The sequence below is a fragment of the Anomaloglossus baeobatrachus genome, chromosome 6, assembly GCF_048569485.1.
Source record: "Anomaloglossus baeobatrachus isolate aAnoBae1 chromosome 6, aAnoBae1.hap1, whole genome shotgun sequence".
Taxonomy (NCBI): Eukaryota; Metazoa; Chordata; class Amphibia; order Anura; family Aromobatidae; genus Anomaloglossus; species Anomaloglossus baeobatrachus.
The window spans coordinates 48,839,360-48,862,025 of record NC_134358.1 but is presented as its reverse complement, the minus strand read 5'-3'; the positions used below and the strand labels follow the sequence as shown (position 1 = coordinate 48,862,025).

General features: G+C 53.4%; 1 protein-coding gene across 1 annotated transcript in view; it reads left to right on the top strand.

Annotated features, from left to right (window-relative positions):
• The window catches only part of MTBP (MDM2 binding protein), a 182,245-nt gene that overhangs the window by 16,333 nt on the left and 143,246 nt on the right, over nucleotides 1-22,666 (top strand). Inside the window, exons 7-8 of the mRNA XM_075352905.1 lie at nucleotides 6,632-6,746; nucleotides 7,136-7,270. Coding sequence (XP_075209020.1) covers nucleotides 6,632-6,746; nucleotides 7,136-7,270 — 250 coding nt within the window. The remainder of the gene's footprint in view (nucleotides 1-6,631; nucleotides 6,747-7,135; nucleotides 7,271-22,666) is intronic.

The following is a 22,666-nucleotide window of genomic DNA, read 5'->3' as shown; positions in this document are numbered from 1 at the left end:
GCATAGCTCCACAGATTTTAGTCAGCAGTAGCTGCTGACTATTTCGGATGGAAGAAAAGAGGGCCCATATAGGGCCCCCAGCATGCTCCCTTCTCACCCGTGGATGGTGTTGTAAGGTTGAGGTACCTATTGCTGGTACAGGGGCTGGAGCCCCACATGCTGTTTTCCTTCCACATCCCCTTGTAGGGCTCTGTGGAAGTGGGATCCTGCCGGCCTCTAAGCTCTGACGCCGGGCTCCATCCACAGACCCATAGCACCTGATGGATACGGAGCAGGAGTACAATCAGGGACATGGCCCTGCATCATACAGGTACTCTGTGTCCCCGGCAGGCACAGACACACTCCGGGCTGGCTGGGTGTTGTAGTGCGCCGGGGACCGTAACGTTGGAGTTAGTGTTCCTACAGTTTACTGGGGGACTTTGTGTTGTGGGAACGCAGCGCCGACCCCCACTGGACCGGGCGGCGCTGCTGTGACTTGTGGTGCGCCGGGGACACGCCGACCGCGCTTTTACGGCGGCGGCGTTTATAAATCCAGTCCCCGGCTTTTGCGGCCTAGCTCCGCTTCGTTCCCGCCCCCACCCTGTCAATCAGGGTAGGGGAGAGACGCTGTTTCGCAGCAGCGACGAGGGCTGGAGCCTGATTTACATGCTCCAGCCCTCTCACTAGGCACAGAGGGAAGCAGGCTTCCCGCTCTTAGTCAGGAACGCCCAGGGCCCGCCCCCCCTCCTCTCCCAGGACGCCGGCAGCCATTACATGCAGTCTGGCTAGAGGAAGGACGCAAGGCTCTGGGAGACCTGGACTAGGGGGCTTTTGGAGACCACACACCCGCTCTTAAGCGGGCGGTAAGCGGCTTTTCAGCTGGCCCCTCTAGTGCCTCAGTGTGTATTGGTGTACTGTGTCACCAGATATATATATTTAGTTATTTCTTGCACTGTAAGGTCGCTTCCTGGCTGGATACCCAGATCGCTCTGAGGAGGCAGCAACATGTCATCCACAAAACGCAAGGCTGCCAAGGCTAGGGCTGTGTACACTGCGTGTGCTGCATGTGGGGCTGCTCTACCAGCAGGTTCCAAAGACCCCCATTGTGTGCAATGCTCAGATCCGGTGCTGCTTCGCCAGCCGGAGTCCGGAGAGGTAGTGACCCAGGCTAAGACGCTTGTAAGTCCTGCCCCGGTGTCAGGGACAGACTTTGCAGTTTTTGCTGATGGAATGTCTGTGACTATGGCAAAGATCCTTGAAACTTTGCAATCCATGACTGGGGCTCAGTCTATGGACACGGCGAGGTCTCTGTCCTCTAATCCCCCTCAGTTGGAATTAGTCCAGACTGCAAGGGGGTCCCCGGCTTCCCAGGCTGAGTATTATGACTCAGATGATAGCCCCAGCCACCCTAAGCGAGCTCGCTGGGAAAGACCCTCAACGTCATCACACTGCTCAGGGTCTCAGCGCAATCAGTCGCCCTGTGATGCGTCTGAAGAGAGTGATCAGGAGTCTTATCCTGGAACTCCTCTCAATCTGGATACCCCGGATGGGGACGCCATGGTAAACGAGCTTATCTCAGCCATCAATAGGCTGTTGGATATTTCTCCCCCAGCCCCTTCTGCAGAGGAGGCAGCTGCAGAGCAGGAGAAGTTTCGTTTCCTCTATCCCAAGCGTAAATTGAGTGCTTTCTTGGATCACTCTGACTTCAGAGAGTCAATCCAGAAACACGACGCTCATCCAGAAAGGCGTTTCTCTAAACGTTCTAAGGATACACGTTTTCCTTTCCCCCCTGATGTGGTCAAGCGCTGGACCCAGTGTCCAAAAGTAGACCCCCCGATTTCCAAACTTGCAGCTAGATCCATAGTTGCAGTGGAGGATGGCGCTTCACTTAAGGATGCCAATGACAGACAGATGGACCTTTGGTTAAAATCTGTCTATGAAGCTATCGGCGCGTCGTTTGCTCCAGCATTCGCAGCCGTATGGGCGCTCCAAGCTATTTCAGCTGGTTTAGCAAAAGTGGATGCTATCATACATCCAGCGGCGCCGCAAGTGGCGTCCCTTACCTCGCAGATGTCTGCGTTTGCGTCTTACGCTATCAATGCGGTCCTAGAATCTACCAGCCGCACCTCAATGGCGTCCGCCAATTCGGTAGTTTTGCGCAGAGCCTTGTGGTTAAAGGACTGGAAAGCAGATGCTGGTTCCAAAAAATGTTTAACCAGCTTGCCTTTATCTAGAGATAGACTGTTTGGCGAGCCATTGGCTGACATCATTAAACAGTCCAAGGGTAAAGACTCTTCCTTACCCCAGCCCAGATCAAGCAAACCTCAGCAGAAAAAATGGCAGCAGAGGTTTCAGTCCTTTCGAGGTTCGGGCAAGACACAATTCTCCTCGTCCAAAGGGACTCAGAGGACGCAAAGAGTCTCAGATTCCTGGCGGGCTCACGCACGCCCTAAGAAAGCAAATGGAGGAACCGCTTCCAAAGCGGCTACCTCATGACTTCCAGCCCCCCCCCCTCCGCATCTCCGGTTGGGGGCAGGCTCTCCCGCTTTTCCGACATTTGGACGTCACAGGTCAAAGACCGGTGGGTGACAAACATTTTGTCTCGCGGGTACAGAATCGAGTTCAGTTCTCGTCCTCCAGCTCGGTTCTTCAGAACCTCCCCACATCCAGACCGAGCAGATGCCCTGCTGCAGGCGGTGGACTCCCTAAGAGCGGAAGGAGTAGTGGTTCCTGTACCGCCTCAGGAACAAGGGCGAGGGTTTTACTCCAATCTCTTTGTGGTTCCAAAAAAGGACGGCTCGTTCCGTCCTGTTCTGGATCTAAAGCTGCTCAACAAACATGTGCACGCCAGACGGTTCCGGATGGAAACCCTCCGCTCTGTCGTTGCCTCAATGTCTCAAGGAGACTTCCTTGCCTCAATAGACATCAAAGATGCTTATCTCCACGTGCCAATTGCTACAGAACATCAACGTTTTCTACGTTTTGTGATAGGAAACGACCATCTTCAGTTCGTAGCTCTGCCATTCGGTCTGGCGACAGCCCCCCGGGTCTTCACCAAGGTCATGGCGGCGGTGGTAGCAGTCTTGCACTCTCAGGGACACTCGGTGATCCCTTACCTAGACGATCTACTTGTCAAGGCACCCTCTCAAGAGGCATGCCAACTCAGTCTACATGCTACGCTGGAGACTCTACAGACGTTCGGATGGATCATCAACTTTCCAAAGTCGAATCTGTCACCGTCACAGTCGCTAACGTATCTTGGCATGGAGTTTCATACTCGAGCAGCGAGAGTGAAGCTTCCGCTGAACAAGCAGCGGTCCCTACAGACAGGGGTGCAATCCCTCCTTCAAGGCCAGTCGCACCCCTTACGGCGCCTCATGCACTTCCTCGGGAAGATGGTGGCAGCCATGGAAGCAGTTCCCTTTGCGCAGTTTCATCTGCGCCCACTTCAATGGGACATTCTCCGCCAATGGGACGGGAAGTCAACGTCCCTGGACAGGAAAGTCTCTCTTTCCCAGACGGCCAAGGACTCTCTACAATGGTGGCTCCTTCCCACCTCATTGTCTCAGGGAAGATCCTTCCTGCCCCCATCCTGGGCAGTGGTCACGACAGATGCGAGTCTGTCAGGGTGGGGAGCAGTGTTTCTCCACCACAGGGCCCAGGGGACGTGGACTCCGCAGGAGTCCACCCTTCAGATCAATGTTCTGGAAATCAGGGCAGTGTATCTTGCCCTACTGGCCTTCCAACAGTGGCTGGAAGGAAAGCAGATCCGAATCCAGTCGGACAACTCCACAGCGGTGGCATACATCAACCACCAAGGAGGGACGCGCAGTCGGCAAGCATTCCAAGAAGTCCGGCGCATTCTAATGTGGGTGGAGGACACAGCATCCACCATATCCGCGGTTCACATCCCAGGCGTAGAAAATTGGGAAGCAGACTTCCTCAGTCGCCAGGGCATGGACGCAGGGGAGTGGTCCCTTCACCCGGACGTGTTTCAGGAAATCTGTCGCCGATGGGGAGTGCCGGACGTCGACCTAATGGCGTCCCGGCACAACAACAAGGTCCCGGCATTCATGGCGAGGTCGCGCGATCAAAGAGCTCTGGCGGCAGACGCATTAGTTCAAGATTGGTCGCAGTTCCGGCTCCCATACGTCTTCCCACCTCTGGCACTCTTGCCCAGAGTGTTACGCAAGATCAGATCCGATTGCAGCCGCGTCATACTCGTCGCCCCAGACTGGCCGAGGAGATCGTGGTATCCGGATCTGTGGCATCTCACGGTCGGTCGACCGTGGTCACTGCCAGACCGACCAGACTTACTGTCCCAAGGGCCGTTTTTCCATCAGAATTCTGCGGCCCTGAACCTGACTGTGTGGCCATTGAGTCCTGGATCCTAGCGTCCGCAGGATTATCTCAAGGAGTCGTAGCCACAATGAGACAAGCTAGGAAGTCTACGTCTGCTAAGATCTACCACAGAACGTGGAAGATTTTCTTATCCTGGTGCTCTGCACAGAGAGTATCCCCTTGGCCATTTGCATTGCCCACCTTTCTTTCCTTCCTGCAATCGGGGTTGGAAAAGGGCTTGTCGCTCAGCTCCCTTAAAGGGCAAGTCTCGGCACTATCTGTGTTTTTTCAGAAGCGTCTAGCACGTCTTCCTAAGGAGCGCACGTTCCTGCAGGGGGTCTGTCATATTGTGCCCCCGTACAGGCGGCCGTTAGATCCATGGGATCTGAACAGGGTACTAGTTGCTCTCCAGAAGCCGCCTTTCGAGCCTCTGAAGGAAGTTTCCTTTTCTCGCCTGTCACAGAAAGTGGCGTTTCTTGTTGCGATCACATCGCTTCGGCGAGTGTCGGAGCTGGCAGCTCTGTCATCCAAGGCTCCCTTCCTGGTGTTCCACCAGGACAAGGTAGTGCTGCGCCCCATTCCGGAGTTTCTCCCTAAGGTCGTATCCTCGTTTCATCTTAATCAGGATATATCCTTGCCTTCCTTTTGTCCTCATCCGGTTCACCGGTATGAAAAGGACTTACGTTTGCTAGATCTGGTGAGAGCACTCAGAATCTACATTTCCCGCACGGCGCCCATGCGCCGTTCCGATGCACTTTTTGTCCTTGTCGCTGGTCCGCGCAAGGGGTTGCAGGCTTCTAAAGCCACCCTGGCTCGATGGATCAAAGAACCAATTCTAGAGGCCTACCGTTCTGCGGGGCTTCCGGTTCCTTCAGGGCTAAAAGCCCACTCAACCAGAGCCGTGGGTGCGTCCTGGGCATTACGACACCAGGCTTCGGCTCAACAAGTGTACCAGGCAGCTACCTGGTCGAGTCTGCACACTTTCACCAAGCATTATCAGGTGCATACCTATGCTTCGGCGGATGCCAGCTTAGGTAGAAGAGTCCTGCAGGCGGCAGTGACACCCCCGTAGGGGAGGGCTGTTTTGCAGCTCTAACATGAGGTATCTCTTTACCCACCCAGGGACAGCTTTTGGACGTCCCAATCGTCTGGGTCTCCCAATAGAGCGCTGAAGAAGAAGGGAATTTTGTTACTTACCGTAAATTCCTTTTCTTCTAGCTCTTATTGGGAGACCCAGCACCCGCCCTGTTGTCCTTCGGGATTTTTTTGTTGTTTGCGGGTACACATGTTGTTCATGTTGAACGGTTTTTCAGTTCTCCGACGTTATTCGGAGTCAATTTGTTTAAACCAGTTATTGGCTTCCTCCTTCTTGCTTTGGCACTAAAACTGGAGAACCCGTGATACCACGGGGGGGTATAGCCAGAAGGGGAGGGGCCTTGCACTTTTTAGTGTAGTGCTTTGTGTGGCCTCCGGAGGGCAGTAGCTATACCCCAATCGTCAATCGTCAATCGTCTGGGTCTCCCAATAAGAGCTAGAAGAAAAGGAATTTACGGTAAGTAACAAAATTCCCTTCTTTGCGCAAAATGCAATAACAGGCGATCAAAACGTAGCATCTGCGCATAAATGGTATCATTAAAAACATCAGCTCGAGACTCAAAAAATAAGCAGTCACTGAGCCATAGATCCCAAAAAATACGGGTTTCTGAAAATGGTGCAAAACGTGCGCCACTTTTTTTTTTGTGGACAAGCTTGTGAATTTTTTTTTAACCCCTTTAAATACAAGTAAACCTATACATATTTGGTGTCTCCAAACTTGCACCGACCTCAGGCATCACAGCCACGCATCAGTTTTACCATATAGTGAACACGGGGAATAAAATATTCCAAAAACTATCGTGCGATCACTTTTTTTTTGCAATTTTTCTGCACTTGGAATTTTTTTCCCGTTTTCCAGTACACCATATGGTAAACTTATGGTTTCATTTAAAACTACAACTCGTCCTGCAAAAATCAAGCCCTCATATGGCAAGATTGACGGAAAAATTAAAAAAAGTTACAGCTCTCGGAAGAGAGGGAAAAAACAAAACGGAAAAACCCAACCACCCTTCCACCCCCCCCCAAAAATCTCTTTATAAGCGGACACAAAGTGCGACACCTTCCAGATAAGGTATCTGAGCGCACGTCAGACTCAAGAGGAACAAGACCTAGGTTTTTGATTTTTTTTTTTTTTTTTTTTTTTTTTTTTTTTTAAATACACTTCCATTCTCTTTGTCGGTGATCTTGAAATGGTGTCATTATTATGTCATTTTAGGTGGCAAAAAATCTCCAGTTATCTGTCGGCAAATATAATCTCTCCAGACGAGCTAAGCAAGTCACTAGATCCACAGGAGTTATGGAGAGGTTCGGTGGAGATCGGGGAGCAGAAGGTAAGGCACGGTGTACTGGGGTATAATTGGGAAGGGGGGTGGGGATATATATTTTTTTTTTTTTTTTTTTTTTTTTTAATTTTCCCCTCCTGTCCTTTCATCATAAGGTTGGTGGCTGCTCTGCACAGGTATCTTTAGCACAGAGGAATGACTGGTGGTTGTTGGGTTGAAGATCTGCATTATGCTCTTTCTAAAGTGAATGAGGATATGAAGACTTCATCCACATGTCTGCTGCTATGATTTTGTGTGTGTGTGTGTGTGTGTGTGTGTGTGTATATATATATATAGATATAGATAATATATTATATTTATTATAATATAATATATTTGTATATAATATTATATGGCCCTTCACGTCCGGTCGAATAAACTTATTTTTTTTTTCCCAGTTTAGTTCCCAGGTGGAGTTTCATGACTTCTGCATCAGATCTGTCTCCGATGTTGGATCACAGTCTGGTTCCCTCCAGCTGAGTGACGAGCTTACAGATCAGTCCAATAAAAGTCCTATGTCCATATTTCCAGAGGTAAGTTGTGTAATTGGGGTAATCTGCAGCTGGAGAATAGCGATCCACAAAAAGGAAGTGTTGAAACCATAAATGGGTTGTCTCACAATATTATTTATTATTATTACTATTTTCTTTATCGTTCCTTATGGGAGACCCAAACCATGGGTGTATAGCTTCTGCCTCCGGAGGACACACAAAGTACTACACTCAAACGTGTAGCTCCTCCCTCCGGGCTATATACACCCCCTGGATGACAATCTAACCAGTTCAACGCTTTGTGTTCAGGAGGTCACACACACACATGCATTTTCATTTTTATTTTGATTTTAAAGATATGGAAGAAAAGCGGGTCCAGTCTGGACTCCCGGCATGTCCCTTCTCACCCCACTGTGTCGGCGGTGCTGTTAAGGTTGACTTTACAAGGCTGGAGCCTTCACATGCCGCGCTCCTTCAACACCCTCTGAGAGGCTCTGGTTTGAAGTGGGAGCCGTCTCGGTCCTCTCTGCTTGCAGGAGACCGGTCTCCATCCGCAGCCCTGTCTGGTTCCTGCTGGAAGGAGCGTTAACCCCCCTCAGGGACTGGCCCTGCGTCTCAAAAGCGAAGTATTGAGACGTTTTTCAGGGGTCCCGGGTACTTTTATTAGGGGGAAAGTATGTTTGTTTTCTTTGTCGCTCCTAATTGGGAGACCCAGACAATTGGGTGTATAGCTACTGCCTCCGGAGGCCACACAAAGTATTACACTTAAAAGTGTAAGGCCCCCTCCCCTTCTGGCTATACACCCTCCTGTGGGATCACGGGCTCCTCAGTTTTCATACTTTGTGCGAAGGAGGCACACATACATGCATAGCTCCACTGTTTAGTCAGCAGCAGCTGCTGACTATGTCGGATGGAAGAAAAGAGGGCCTATACTAGGGCCCCCAGCATGCTCCCTTCTCACCCCACTCTTTGTCGGCGGTGTTTGTTAAGGTTGAGGTACCCATTGCGGGTACGGAGGCTGGAGCCCACATGCTGCATCCTTCCCCATCCCCCTTCGGGCTCTGGGTGAAGTGGGATTTTACCGGTCTCCAGGCACTGAGACCGAGCTCCATCCACAGCCCCTGGAGACTCTGCTGGATATGGAGCTGAGTATCGTCAGGGACAGGCCCTGCTACGTCAAGGTACTCTGTGTCCCCGTTTATATCGCGCCCACACCGCAGCATTGCTGGGTGTGTTAGTGCGCCGGGGACAACAGCGCTGCGCGCTGGTGCCATTCCTATCTACAGCTCTGCTGAGAGGGGACATGTATTTGAAACTGCCGCGCGGCCGCTGTTGTCAGTTTTTTAGCGCTGCGGCGCGGCTGGGACTTGTGGTGCGCCGGGGACTTCCGCGCTGGCCGTGCATATATGACGGCCGCGCTTATTACTCGAGTCCCCGGCTTTTTGCGGCCTAGTTTCATTTCGTTCCCGCCCCCAGGCCTGCCAGTCAGGGGAAGGGCGGGACGCTGTACAGAACGTCAGCGCAGAGGGCTGGAGTCTGCTTTGCATACTCCAGCCCTCACACTGGGCACAGTGGGACGCCAGTTTCCCGCACTTTGTTTGAGGCACGCCCACGGTCCGCCCCTCTTCACAGGACGCCGGCAGCCATTCCTGTGTGCAGTCTGAGCTGGAGAGAGGAGACTGGGAGACCCAGACACGGGATTCTGGTGCCCACACACCCGCTTTTTAGCGGGCGGTAAGCTGCCCTCAAGGGCTGACCCCCACTGGTGCCGAAGTGTATATTTGTATTTTATGCTTGCAGCTATACATTGCACTGTACGGTCGCTGGTGATTCTCTGCTATATACCTTCCTAGATTACTCTGAGGACACAACAGCATGTCGACCGCAAAAAGCAAAGGTGCCAAGGCACAGGCTTTCTATGCTGCTTGTACCGCTTGTGGGGCTGTTCTACCGGCAGGTTCCACTGATCCCCACTGTGTGCAGTGCTCGGCCCCTGTGGCACTTGCTCGGCCGGGGCCTCTGCTGGAGGTGACCCAGGCAGAACCTCCTGTGAATACTGTCCAGGTGACAGGGACGGAGTTTGCAGTTTTTGCTGACAGGTTGTCTGTGACTATGACTAAAATTCTTGAAACATTGCAGTCTAGACCAGTAACTCAGGCCATGGGCACTGTTAACTCATTGCTCCCTGGTCCCCCTCAGTTGGAACAGCTCCGGGATCCGGGGGTGTCACTTACATCCCAGGGTGATGGCTCTGACACGGACGACAGTCCCAGACAGCCTAAACGAGCTCGCTATGAGCGGCCCTCGACTTCATCTCACTGGTCAGGGTCCCAGCAGGGCTCTCTGTATGATGAGGCGGAGGTAGCTGATCAGGATTCTGATCCTGAGACCGCTCTTAATTTGGATACACCTGACGGTGACGCCATAGTGAATGATCTTATAGCGTCCATCAATAAAATGTTGGACATTTCTCCCCCTGATCCTCTTGTGGAGGAGACAGCTTCACAGCAGGAGAAATTCCACTTCAGGTATCCCAAGCGTAAATTAAGTGTATTTCTGGACCACTCTGACTTTAGAGAAGCAATCCAGAAGCACCACGCTTATCCGGATAAGCGTTTTTCCAAAAGGCTTAAGGATACACGTTATCCTTTTCCCCCTGACGTGGTCAAGGGCTGGACCCAGTGTCCCAAAGTGGATCCTCCAATCTCCAGGCTTGCAGCCAGATCCTTAGTTGCAGTGGAAGATGGGGCGGCACTTAAGGATGCCACTGACAGACAGATGGAGCTCTGGTTGAAGTCCATCTATGAGGCTATCGGCGCGTCGTTTGCTCCAGCATTCGCAGCCGTATGGGCACTACAAGCTATTTCAGCTGGTCTTACACAGATTGACACGGTCACACGTACATCTGCTCCGCAGGTGGCACCCTTAACCTCTCAAATGTCTGCATTTGCGTCTTACGCGATTAATGCTGTCCTAGACTCTACGAGCCGTACGGCAGTGGCGTCCGCCAACTCCGTGGTTTTACGCAGAGCCTTGTGGTTAAGAGAATGGAAGGCAGATTCTGCTTCCAAAAAGTGTTTAACCAGTTTGCCTTTTTCTCGTGACCGACTGTTTGGTGAGCGCTTGGATGAAATCATTAAACACTCCAAGGGTAAAGATTCATCCTTACCTCAGCCCAGACAAAACAAACCCCAACAGAGGAGAGGACAGTCGGGGTTTCGGTCCTTTCGAGGCTCCGGCAGGTCCCAATTCTCCTCGTCCAAAAGGACTCAAAAGGATCAGAGGAGCTCAGATTCTTGGCGGACTCAGTCACGCCCAAAGAAGACAGCCGGAAGACCCGCTGCCAAGGCGGCTTCCTCATGACTTTCGGCCTCCTCTCTCCGCATCCCCGGTCGGTGGCAGGCTCTCCCGCTTTGGCGACATTTGGCTGCCACAGGTCACAGACCGTTGGGTGAGAGACATTCTGTCTCACGGGTACAGGATAGAGTTCAGCTCTCGTCCTCCAACTCGCTTCTTCAGAACTTCTCCACCTCCCGACCGAGTCGATGCTCTGCTGCTAGCGGTGTCCACTCTAAGGGTATGTGCGCACGTTGCTTTTTACCTGCTTTTTTGCTGCTTTTTCTTCTGCGCTGTTTAATGCCAAAATGGATGTGTTCTTCTATTCAGGCAAAGTCTATGGGAATTTGGGTTTCTTGTTCACACTATGTTGTTCAAAATGCTGCCTTTTTGAGGCAGAACTTTGGTCAAAAACTCAGCTTTTCAAAGAAGCAACATGTCAATTGTTTTTGCCATTTGGGTTTTGCACTGCAAAGCTGAGTTTTTGACCAAAGTTCTGCCACAAAAAGGCAGCATTTTGAACAACATAGTGTGAACAAGAAACCCAAATTCCCATAGACTTTGCTTGAATAGAAGAACACATCCATTTTGGCATTAATCAGCGCAGAAGAAAAAGCAGCAAAAAAGCAGGTAAAAAGCAGGTAAAAAGCAACGTGCGCACATACCCTAAAAGCGGAAGGATTGGTGACCCCCGTCCCTCCGCAGGAACAGGGTCACGGTTTTTACTCCAACTTGTTTGTGGTGCCAAAAAAGGACGGGTCGTTCCGTCCCGTCCTGGATCTAAAGCTGCTCAACAAGCACGTGAAAACCAGGAGGTGCCGAATGGAATCCCTTCGCTCCGTCATCGCCTCAATGTCTCAAGGAGATTTCCTAGCATCTATAGACATCAAGGATGCTTATCTCCACGTGCCGATTGCTCCAGAGCACCAGCGTTTTCTACGCTTCGTTATAGGAGACGAACACCTTCAGTTCGTAGCTCTGCCTTTCGGGCTGGCGACAGCCCCACGTGTCTTCACCAAGGTCATGGCAGCAGTAGTAGCAGTCCTGCACTCGCAAGGTCACTCTGTGATCCCGTATTTGGACGATCTACTTGTCAAGGCACCCTCTCAGGAGGCATGCCAACACAGCCTGAACGTTGCACTGGAGACTCTCCAGAGTTTCGGGTGGATCATCAACTTTTCAAAGTCAAATCTAACCCCGACCCAATCGCTCACATATCTTGGCATGGAGTTTCATACTCTTCCAGCGATAGTGAAGCTTCCGCTGGACAAACAGCGTTCACTACAGACAGGGGTGCAATCTCTCCTTCAAGGCCAGTCACACCCCTTGAGACGCCTCATGCACTTCCTAGGGAAGATGGTAGCAACAATGGAGGCGGTCCCTTTCGCGCAGTTTCATCTCCGTCCACTACAATGGGACATTCTCCGCCAATGGGACGGGAAGTCGACGTCCCTCGACAGAGACGTCTTCCTTTCTCAGGCGGCCAAGGAATCTCTTCGGTGGTGGCTTCTTCCCACCGCTTTGTCGAAAGGAAAGTCATTTCTACCACCATCCTGGGAGGTAGTCACGACAGACGCGAGTCTATCGGGGTGGGGAGCAGTGTTTCTCCACCACAGGGCTCAAGGGACGTGGACTCAGGAAGAGTCCACCCTTCAGATCAATGTTCTGGAGATCAGGGCAGTGTATCTTGCCCTAAAAGCGTTCCAGCAGTGGCTGGAAGGCAAGCAGATCCAAATTCAGTCGGACAACTCCACAGCGGTAGCGTACATCAACCACCAAGGTGGAACACGCAGTCGGCAAGCCTTCCAGGAAGTCCGGCGGATTCTGACGTGGGTGGAAGACACAGCATCCACCATATCCGCAGTTCACATCCCAGGCGTGGAAAACTGGGAAGCAGACTTCCTCAGTCGCCAGGGTATGGACCCAGGGGAATGGTCCCTTCACCCGGACGTGTTTCAGGAGATCTGTTGCCGCTGGGGGATGCCGGATGTCGACCTGATGGCGTCACGGCACAACAACAAGGTCCCGGCTTTCATGGCACGGTCTCACGATCACCGAGCTCTGGCGGCAGACGCCTTAGTTCAAGATTGGTCACAGTTTCGGCTACCTTATGTGTTCCCACCTCTGGCATTGTTACCCAGAGTGCTGCGCAAGATCAGGGCCGATTGCCGCCGCGCCATCCTCGTCGCTCCAGACTGGCCGAGGAGATCGTGGTACCCAGATCTGTGGCACCTCACGGTGGGCCAACCATGGGCACTACCAGAACGACCAGACTTGCTGTCTTAAGGGCCGTTTTTCCATCTGAATTCTGCGGCCCTGAACCTGACTGTGTGGCCATTGAGTCCTGGATCCTAGCGTCTTCAGGATTATCTCGAAAGGTTATTGCCACCATGAGACAGGCTAGAAAACCATCCTCCGCCAAGATCTACCACAGGACGTGGAAGATATTCTTATCTTGGTGCGCTGCTCAGGGAGTTTCTCCCTGGCCTTTTGCATTGCCTACTTTTCTTTCCTTCCTGCAATCCGGGTTGGAAAAAGGTTTGTCGCTCGGCTCCCTTAAAGGACAAGTCTCAGCGCTTTCTGTATTTTTTCAGAAACGCCTAGCACGACTTACTCAGGTACGCACGTTCCTGCAAGGAGTTTGTCACATCGTCCCTCCTTACAAGCGGCCGTTAGAGCCCTGGGATCTGAACAAGGTTCTAATTGCTCTCCAGAAGCCGCCTTTCGAGCCTATGAAGGATGTTTCCCTTTCTCGTCTTTCTCAGAAAGTGGCCTTTCTAGTAGCGGTCACGTCTCTTCGGAGAGTATCCGAGCTAGCGGCGCTGTCATGCAAATCTCCCTTCCTGGTGTTTCACCAGGACAAGGTAGTTCTACGTCCGATTCCTGAGTTTCTCCCTAAGGTGGTATCCCCCTTTCATCTCAATCAGGATGTCACATTACCTTCCTTGTGTCCTCATCCAGTCCATCAATTTGAGAAAAGTTTGCATTTGTTGGATCTGGTCAGAGCACTCAGGATCTACATTTCCCGCACGGCCCCCTTTCGCCGCTCGGACGCACTCTTTGTCCTTGTTGCTGGTCAGCGTAAAGGGTCGCAAGCTTCCAAATCCACCCTGGCTCGGTGGATCAAGGAACTAATTCTTGAAACCTACCGTTCTGCGGGGCTTCCGGTTCCTTCAGGGCTGAAGGCCCATTCTACCAGAGCCGTGGGTGCGTCCTGGGCATTACGGCACCAGGCTACGGCTCAGCAGGTGTGCCAGGCGGCTACCTGGTCGAGTCTGCACACCTTTACCAAGCATTATCAGGTGCATACCTACGCTTCGGCGGACGCCAGCCTAGGTAGACAAGTCCTTCAGGCGGCGGTTGCCCACCTGTAGGACAGGGCCGTTTGACGGCCCTATCACGAGGTATTTTTTTACCCACCCAGGGACTGCTTTTGGACGTCCCAAATGTCTGGGTCTCCCAATTAGGAGCGACAAAGAAGAAGGGAATTTTGTTTACTTACCGTAAATTCCTTTTCTTCTAGCTCCAATTGGGAGACCCAGCACCCGCCCTGTTTTCTTAGGGATTTTTGTTTTTTTCGGGTACACATGTTGTTCATGTTGAATGGTTTCAGTTCTCCGAGGTTTCTTCGGATTGAATTTGTCTTAAACCTGTTATTGGCTTTCCTCCTTCTTGCTTTTGCACTAAAACTGAGGAGCCCGTGATCCCACGGGAGGGTGTATAGCCAGAAGGGGAGGGGCCTTACACTTTTAAGTGTAATACTTTGTGTGGCCTCCGGAGGCAGTAGCTATACACCCAATTGTCTGGGTCTCCCAATTGGAGCTAGAAGAAAAGGAATTTACGGTAAGTAAACAAAATTCCCTTCTTTTGTCTTTACTATAAATTCCGGCCGGTTCTGGGGGTTTCCCCTGAGAACCGCGCCGAAGGTGCCTGCTCGTCGGCCGCATGTTAAAAATCTAGGCCCCGGCTTCTGTTTGGGCCTAGTTTCGGTTTCATCTTCCCCTACATGTCATTCATGCTGGGGAATGGAGTGGCGCCGCCCACCGGCCATCCAGCAGAGGGGAGGACACTCCTCTCTGAGGAGATGTTTCCCTCCCCTGCATCTCTCCTTAGCCCTCCGGTTTCCCGCTCTTGGGCTAATCCCCGCCCCCCCTCCTCCTCCCAGCGCCATTTTCTCAGCGTTATCACACTGATCGGCGCTGGCTGCTGAACCTGCTGCTTTCCAGGAAGGCTGACGCTTTACTGGGGGTCCGAGCTGTGGAATCCGGAGGGCACACAGAGAGCGGTCTGGTAAGCCACAACCTCTGGTTGTGGGCTTTATTATACACTCTCAGGACATTCTATAGGAGTGTATTACTGCAGAGCTTCCACCTCAGCAGCATGTCTGTCACCCGGAGCAAGACTGCAAAGCTGTATGCTATATGCACTGCATGTAAGCTCATTCTGCCAGAGCCAAGCACATACCCACACTGTGATACCTGTGCTAACATGGTTGTGTCTCAGCCTGGAGCCTCCTCAGGGGTTCCTCAGGCTGCTCCGGCGCCGATGGCTGAACCCCCGGCTTGGGTAGCATCCTTTTCCAAAGCCATTTCCCAGTCTTTTGCCGACTCCATGGGGCAGCTGTCCCGGACTCTGCTGACCATGCATCAGCCCTCTTCTCAGGGTGCCTCTGCTGCGCCGAGCTCTGCAGAGCTCTCAGAGCATGTCCTAGGACCCCGTCCCCCTAAACGGAGACGCAGGGACCCTTCTCCTTCCTCGTCCCGCGGCTCTGATTCACGAGCCGAGGTGCAGGGCGAGGAGGATTCGTTTACTGTGGGCTCAGACGCTACCTCTATGTACCCCATTGACTTGTCTGAGGGTGATGCGGATGTTAGTGACCTGATTGCGTCCATTAACTCCGTACTGAACCTCAACCCACCAGAGTCAGAGGAACAAGCCTCTCTGGTAGAGATACACCAGTTTGCCTCACCTAAGAGAGCTAGGAGTACGTTTTTTAACCACTCCGCTTTTCAGGCCACTGTCTCCAAGCCCAGGGCCTGTCCTGACAAACGTTTTCCGAAGCGTAGTTCTGATGACCGTTTTCCTTTTCCACCAGAGGTGGTTAAGGAATGGGCTCAGTCCCCAAAGGTAGACCCTCCGGTGTCCAGAATCTCAGCCCGCACAGTCGTAGCTGTGGCTGATGGCACTTCTCTTAAGGATCCCACTGACCGCCAGGTTGACCTTCTGGCCAAGTCTGTATTTGAGGCGGCAGGAGCCTCGTTCTCCCCGTCTTTTGCGGCAGTGTGGGCTCTTAAGGCAGTCTCTGCCTCTCTGGCAGAGATACATTCCCTCACCAGGGACTCTATACCTGAGATGGATGCCTTAACTTCCCAAGCTTCAGCTTTTTCATCCTACGCCATGTCTGCCATCCTGGAGGCTTCTCACCGCACGGCGGTGGCCTCCGATAACTCCCTCGCGATCCGCAGGATCTTGTGGCTTCGAGAGTGGAAAGCAGACGCTTCCTCTAAGAAGTACCTTGCGAGTCTCCCTTTTGCTGGGTCCCGGCTGTTTGGTGAACAACTGGATGAAATTATTAAGGAAGCTACTGGCGGGAAGAGTACTTCCTTGCCACAAACTAAAACCAGGAAACCTGTCCAGGGCAGGAACCAATCGAGGTTTCGTTCCTTTCGTTCCTCTAACTGGTCGTCCTCTAAGCCCTCGTCCTCGTCCACTACCGCAGCAAAGGATCGTAAACCCAACTGACGCGCGAGGCCGCGTTCTCAAAAGGCCGGAGGAGCCGCTGCCACTAAGGCAGCCCCCTCTTGACTATCTGGCTGCGCCAGCAACGTCCTTGGTCGGTGGCAGGCTCTCCCACTTTGGCGACGTGTGGTTTCAACACGTCTCCGATCAGTGGGTGCGGGATATCATCTCCCACGGCTACAGGATAGAATTTTCTTCCAGCCCGCCAAACAGATTTTTTCTGTCCACCCCCCCTGCTCCAAAGCCGCCGCCTTCTCTCAGGCCGTGGCATCCTTGCAGGCCAACGGTGTAATTGTTCCGCTTCCCGCCCGGGAATGGTTCAGCGGTTTCTACTCAAACCTCTTTCTAGTCCCCAAGAAGGACGGTTCCTTCCGGCCCATCCTGGATCTCAAGCTTCTCAACAAGCATGTCCAGGTGCGGCACTTTCGCATGGAATCTCTGAGATCGGTCATTGCCTCAATGACCCAAGGAGATTTTCTGGCATCCATCGACATCAGAGATGCCTATCTGCATGTGCCTATTGCGGTTTCACACCAGCGTTGGCTACGCTTTGCAATCGGAGAGGAACATTTCCAATTCGTGGCTCTCCCCTTCGGGTTAGCCACGGCCCCTCGAGTATTCACCAAGGTCATGGCAGCAGTGGTTGCGGTTCTGCACCTCCAGGGGTTGGCAGTGATTCCTTACCTGGACGACCTTCTAGTCAAGGCCTCATCCAGTGCAGACTGCCAGCGGAGTGTCTCACTCACTCTCGCCATGCTCGTTCAGTTCGGGTGGCTTGTCAACCTGCCCAAGTCCACTCTGACCCCGACCCAGGTACTTTTGTACCTAGGGATGCAATTCGAGACTCTGCCGGCACTTGTCAAGTTGCCCTTAGTCAAACAGCAGTCCCTTCGTCTGGCGGTGCGCTCTCTGCTGAGGCACCGTCGTCATTCCATCAGACACCTCATGCAGGTGCTGGGTCAGATGGTGGCGTCAATGGAAGTGGTTCCCTTTGCCCAGTTCCATCTGCGTCCCCTGCAGCTGGACATTCTCCGCTGTTGGGACAAGCGGACCTCTTCCTTGCACAGGCTGGTGGCTCTGTCGCCTCAGACCAGGAGCTCTCTTCAGTGGTGGCTTCGGCCCCTCTCTCTGTCTCAGGGACGCTCCTTCCTGACTCCGTCCTGGGTGATCCTCACCACGGATGCCAGCCTCTCCGGTTGGGGAGCAGTATTTCTCCATCACCGAGCACAGGGCACTTGGACTCCGTCCGAATCAGCCCTCTCGATCAATGTGCTGGAGATCAGAGCTGTGTTTCTAGCTCTCCTAGCCTTTCACCACCTGTTGGCGGGCAGGCACATTCGAGTTCAGTCGGACAACGCGACAGCGGTTGCCTACATCAATCACCAGGGCGGGACTCGCAGCCGTCTGGCGATGTTGGAGGTTCAACGAATCCTCCAGTGGACGGAGGACTCCAAGTCCACCATATCTGCAGTCCACATCCCAGGCGTAGAAAACTGGGAGGCCGATTATCTCAGCCGTCAAACCGTAGACAGCGGCGAGTGGGCCCTGCATCCGTCGGTGTTCAGATCAATCTGCCGCAAGTGGGGCACTCCGGAAGTAGATCTGATGGCATCCCGGCACAACAACAAGGTTCCGGTTTACGTGGCTCGCTCCCACGATCCTCAAGCCTTCGCAGCGGACGCACTGGTTCAAGATTGGTCTCATTTCCGTCTGGCCTATGTGTTCCCCCCTCTAGCTCTCTTGCCCAGGGTTCTGCGCAAGATCAGAATGGAGGGCCGTCGAGTCATAATCATTGCTCCGGACTGGCCCAGGCGAGCTTGGTACCCAGACCTGCTCTGTCTGTCCGTAGAGGTGCCGTGGCATCTCCCGGACCGCCCAGACCTTCTCGCTCAAGGTCCGTTCTTCCGCCAGAATTCTGCGGCTCTCAGATTGACGGCGTGGCTCTTGAGTCCTGGATCCTGACGGCTTCAGGCATTCCCGCTGAGGTCATCTCCACTATGACTCAGGCTCTGCAGTCTTCCTCGGCCAAGATTTACCACAGGACTTGGAGGATTTTCCTGTCCTGGTGTCGCTCTTCCGACCATGCTCCTTGGCCGTTCTCCTTGCCGACCATCCTGTCTTTTCTACAGTCCGGTCTCCAGCTAGGACTGTCCCTCAATTCCCTCAAGGGACAGGTGTCGGCTCTGTCGGTATTGTTCCAGCGGCGTATCGCCCGACTGGCTCAGGTGCGCACCTTCATGCAGGGCGCATCTCACATCATTCCTCCTTACCGGCGGCCCTTGGATCCCTGGGACCTTAATCTGGTCCTTACGGCCTTACAGAAACCCCCCTTTGAGCCTCTCAGGGAGGTTCCCTTGTTTAGACTTTCACAGAAGGTTGTTTTTCTAGTAGCCATAACTTCTCTCAGGAGAGTTTCTGATTTGGCTGCACTCTCTTCGGAATCCCCCTTTCTTTGTCGCTCCATTGGGAGACCCAGACAATTGGGTGTATAGCTTCTGCCTCCGGAGGCCACACAAAGTATTACACTTTAAAAAGTGTAACCCCTCCCCTCTGCTATACACCCTCCCGTGCATCACGGGCCCCTCAGTTTTATGCTTTGTGTTGAAGGAGGCACACATGCACGCAAGCTCCACAATTTAGTCAGCAGCAGCTGCTGATTTTATCGGATGGAAGAAAAGAGGGCCCATAACAGGGCCCCCGGCATGCTCCCTTCTCACCCCACTCTGGTCGGCGGTGCTGTTAAGGTTGAGGTACCCATTGCGGGTACACAGGCAGGAGCCACATGCCGTTTTCCTTCCCCATCCCTTAGGGGCTCTGGGTGAAGTGGGATCCTAACCGGTCACCAGGCACTGGGACCGTGCTCCCTCCGCAGCCCCTGGGGGAATCTGCTGGACAGGAGACCGGGTATAGTCAGGGACATGGCCCTGCTCCTCTGAGGTACTCTGTGTCCCCTTGGGGACGGCGCATAGAGCGCCTGTCTAATGGACGCTGCAGCAGTTGCTGGTTGTGTTAGTGCGCCGGGACTACCGCGCTGACCGCGCTTGTTTGCCGGCCGCGCTTATAACTTTAGTCCCTGGCTTTTGCGGCCTAGTACCGCATATTCCCGCCCCCAGGCCTGCCAGTCAGGGGGAAGGGCGGGACGCTGCACTGGACGTCAGCGCTGAGGGCTGGAGCATACTTTGTATCCTCCTCCCCCCTCACTGAGCACCGTGGGGCACCAGATTCCCGCACTTTCTAAGGCACGCCCACGGCTCCCTCCTCCTCTCAGAACGCTGGCAGCCATTCCTATCAGCACTTCTGACGCTGGGGAACTTCAGAGACGAGCTCCAACAGCTCTGGGAGACCCAGGCAGGGAATCTGGTGATCACACAAACGCTGAGGGCGGTCGGTAAGCAGCACCTGTTACTAGGTGCTTGCCCCCCTGGGTGCTGAAGTGTATATTTATATGCTTATATTGTTTACATTTACGCTGTACGGCCGCTCTGTTGTTTTGGCTATATACCCTCTCTGATTGCTCTAGAGGAGACAACAGCATGTCGTCCGCAAAAAGCAAGGGTGCCAAGGCACAGGCTTACTTTGCAACCTGTACCTCATGTGCGGCTATGCTACCTGCAGGTTCCACCTACCCTCATTGTGTGCAATGCTCGGCCCCTGTGACACTCACTCAGCCGGAGCCTCTGCCACTGGTGGGGCCCTCGGCCCAGGTGGAACCACCTGCGAAAACTGTCCAGGGACAGAGTTTGCAGTATTCGCTGACAAACTTTCTGAGTCTATGGATAAATGGTCTGCTAGGATACTAGAAGCTTTGCAGTCCAGACCTGCAACACAAGCCCCGGGCACTGTTGAACTTTTTCACTCAGACCCCCCCCCCGGTCGGCGCAGCAAAGTACTCCTGGGGGGACTCTTAGGTCCCATGGTGAGGACTCCGACACGGACCGCAGTCCCAGACCGGCTAAGCGGGCTCGCAGGGAGCTTCCCTCGACTTCATCACAGTGTTCAGGGTCTCAGCATGGGGACTCTTTGGATGATGAAACGGCGGTGGCAGATCAGGGCTCTGATTCTGACGCCGCTCTCAACCTTGATACACCTGAAGGGGATGCCATAGTGAACGACCTTATAGCGTCCATCAATCAGGTGTTGGATCTTTCTCCTCCAACTCCTCAGATTGAGGAGTCAGCTTCTCAGCAGGAGAAGTTCCATTTTAGGTTTCCCAAACGTACACGGAGTGCGTTTCTTGACCACTCCGACTTCAGAGATACAGTCCAGAAACACCGTGCTTATCCAGATAAGCGCTTTACTAAGCGCCTTAATGACACACGTTATCCCTTCCCCCCCTGACGTAGTCAAGGGTTGGGCTCAGTGTCCCAAGGTGGATCCTCCAATCTCTAGACTGGGGGCTAGATCCATAGTTGCAGTGGCAGACGGTGCATCACTCAAGGATGCCACTGACAGGCAGATAGAGCTCCTGATGAAATCCATCTATGAAGCTATCGGCGCGTCCTTTGCTCCGGCATTCGCAGCCGTATGGGCACTCCAAGCTATCTCAGCCTGTCAGTCTGAGATTAATGCAGTCACACGTGCATCTACTCCGCAGGTTGTGTCCTTAACCTCTCAGGCGTCGGCATTTGCGTCCTACGCCATGAATGCTGTCCTGGACTCTGCGAGCCGTACCGCGGTAGCATCCGCCAATTCGGTGGCAGTCCGCAGGGCCATGTGGCTGCGTGAATGGAAGGCAGACTCTGCTTCCAAAAAGTTCTTAACCGGTTTGCCATTTTCTGGCGACCGCCTGTTTGGCGAGCAATTGGATGAAATCATTAAACAATCCAAGGGAAAGGACTCGTCCTTACCCCAGTCCAAACCATACAGACCTCAACAACGGAAGGTACAATCGAGGTTTCGGTCCTTTCGGCCCGCAGCCAGGTCTCAATTCTCCTCGTCCAACAGGCCACAGAAGGATCAGAGGAACTCTGATTCATGGCGGTCTAAGTCACGTCCTAAAAAGACCACCGGAGGAACCGCTCCCAAAGCGGCCTCCTCATGACTTTCGGCCTCCCCAAACCGCATCCTCGGTCGGTGGCAGGCTCTCCCGCTTTTGCGACGCCTGGTTGCCACATGTCCAAGACCGATGGGTGAGAGACATTTTGTCCCACGGTTACAGGATAGAGTTCCGCTCGCGTCCTCAGACTCGTTTCTTCAGAACATCTCCGCCCCCCGAGCGAGCCGATGCTCTTCTTCAGGCGGTGAGCACTCTGAAGGCAGAAGGAGTGGTGATCCCTGTTCCTCTTCAGCAATGGGGTCACGGTTTTTACTCCAACTTGTTTGTGGTGCCAAAAAAGGATGGATCTTTCCGTCCCGTTCTGGACCTCAAACTGCTCAACAGACACGTAAAAACCAGGCGGTTCCGGATGGAATCACTCCGCTCCGTCATCGCCTCGATGTCCCAAGGAGACTTCCTAGCATCAATCGACATCAGGGATGCTTATCTCCACGTGCCGATTGCACCAGAGCATCAGCGCTTCCTGCGTTTCGCCATAGGGGACGAACACCTTCAGTTCGTGGCTCTGCCTTTCGGCCTGGCGACAGCCCCACGGGTCTTCACCAAGGTCATGGCATCCGTGGTGGCGGTCCTACACTCTCAGGGACACTCGGTGATCCCTTACTTAGACGATCTCCTTGTCAAGGCCCCCTCTCGGGTGGCGTGCCAACACAGCCTGAACATTGCTCTGGAGACTCTCCAGAGATTCGGGTGGATCATCAATTTCCCAAAGTCAAAGTTGATACCGACCCAATCGCTGACGTATCTCGGGATGGAGTTTCATACTCTCTCAGCGATAGTGAAACTTCCGCTGGACAAACAGCGTTCACTACGGACAGGGGTGCAATCGCTCCTTCGAGCCCAGTCGCACCCCTTGAGGCGCCTCATGCACTTCCTAGGGAAGATGGTGGCAGCAATGGAGGCAGTTCCATTTGCGCAGTTTCATCTGCGTCCACTTCAATGGGACATTCTCCGCAAATGGGACAGGAAGTCGACGTCCCTCGACAAGAAAGTCTCTCTTTCTCGGGCGGCCAAGGCCTCCCTTCAGTGGTGGCTTCTTCCCACTTCTTTGTCGAAGGGGAAATCATTCCTACCCCCATCCTGGGCTGTGGTCACGACGGACGCGAGTCTGTCAGGGTGGGGAGCGGTGTTCCTCCGCCACAGGGCTCAGGGTACCTGGACTCAGCCAGAGTCCTCCCTTCAGATCAATGTTCTGGAGATAAGGGCAGTGTATCTAGCCCTAAAGGCGTTCCAGCCGTGGCTGGAAGGCAGGCAGATCCGAATTCAATCGGACAACGCCACGGCGGTGGCATACATCAACCACCAAG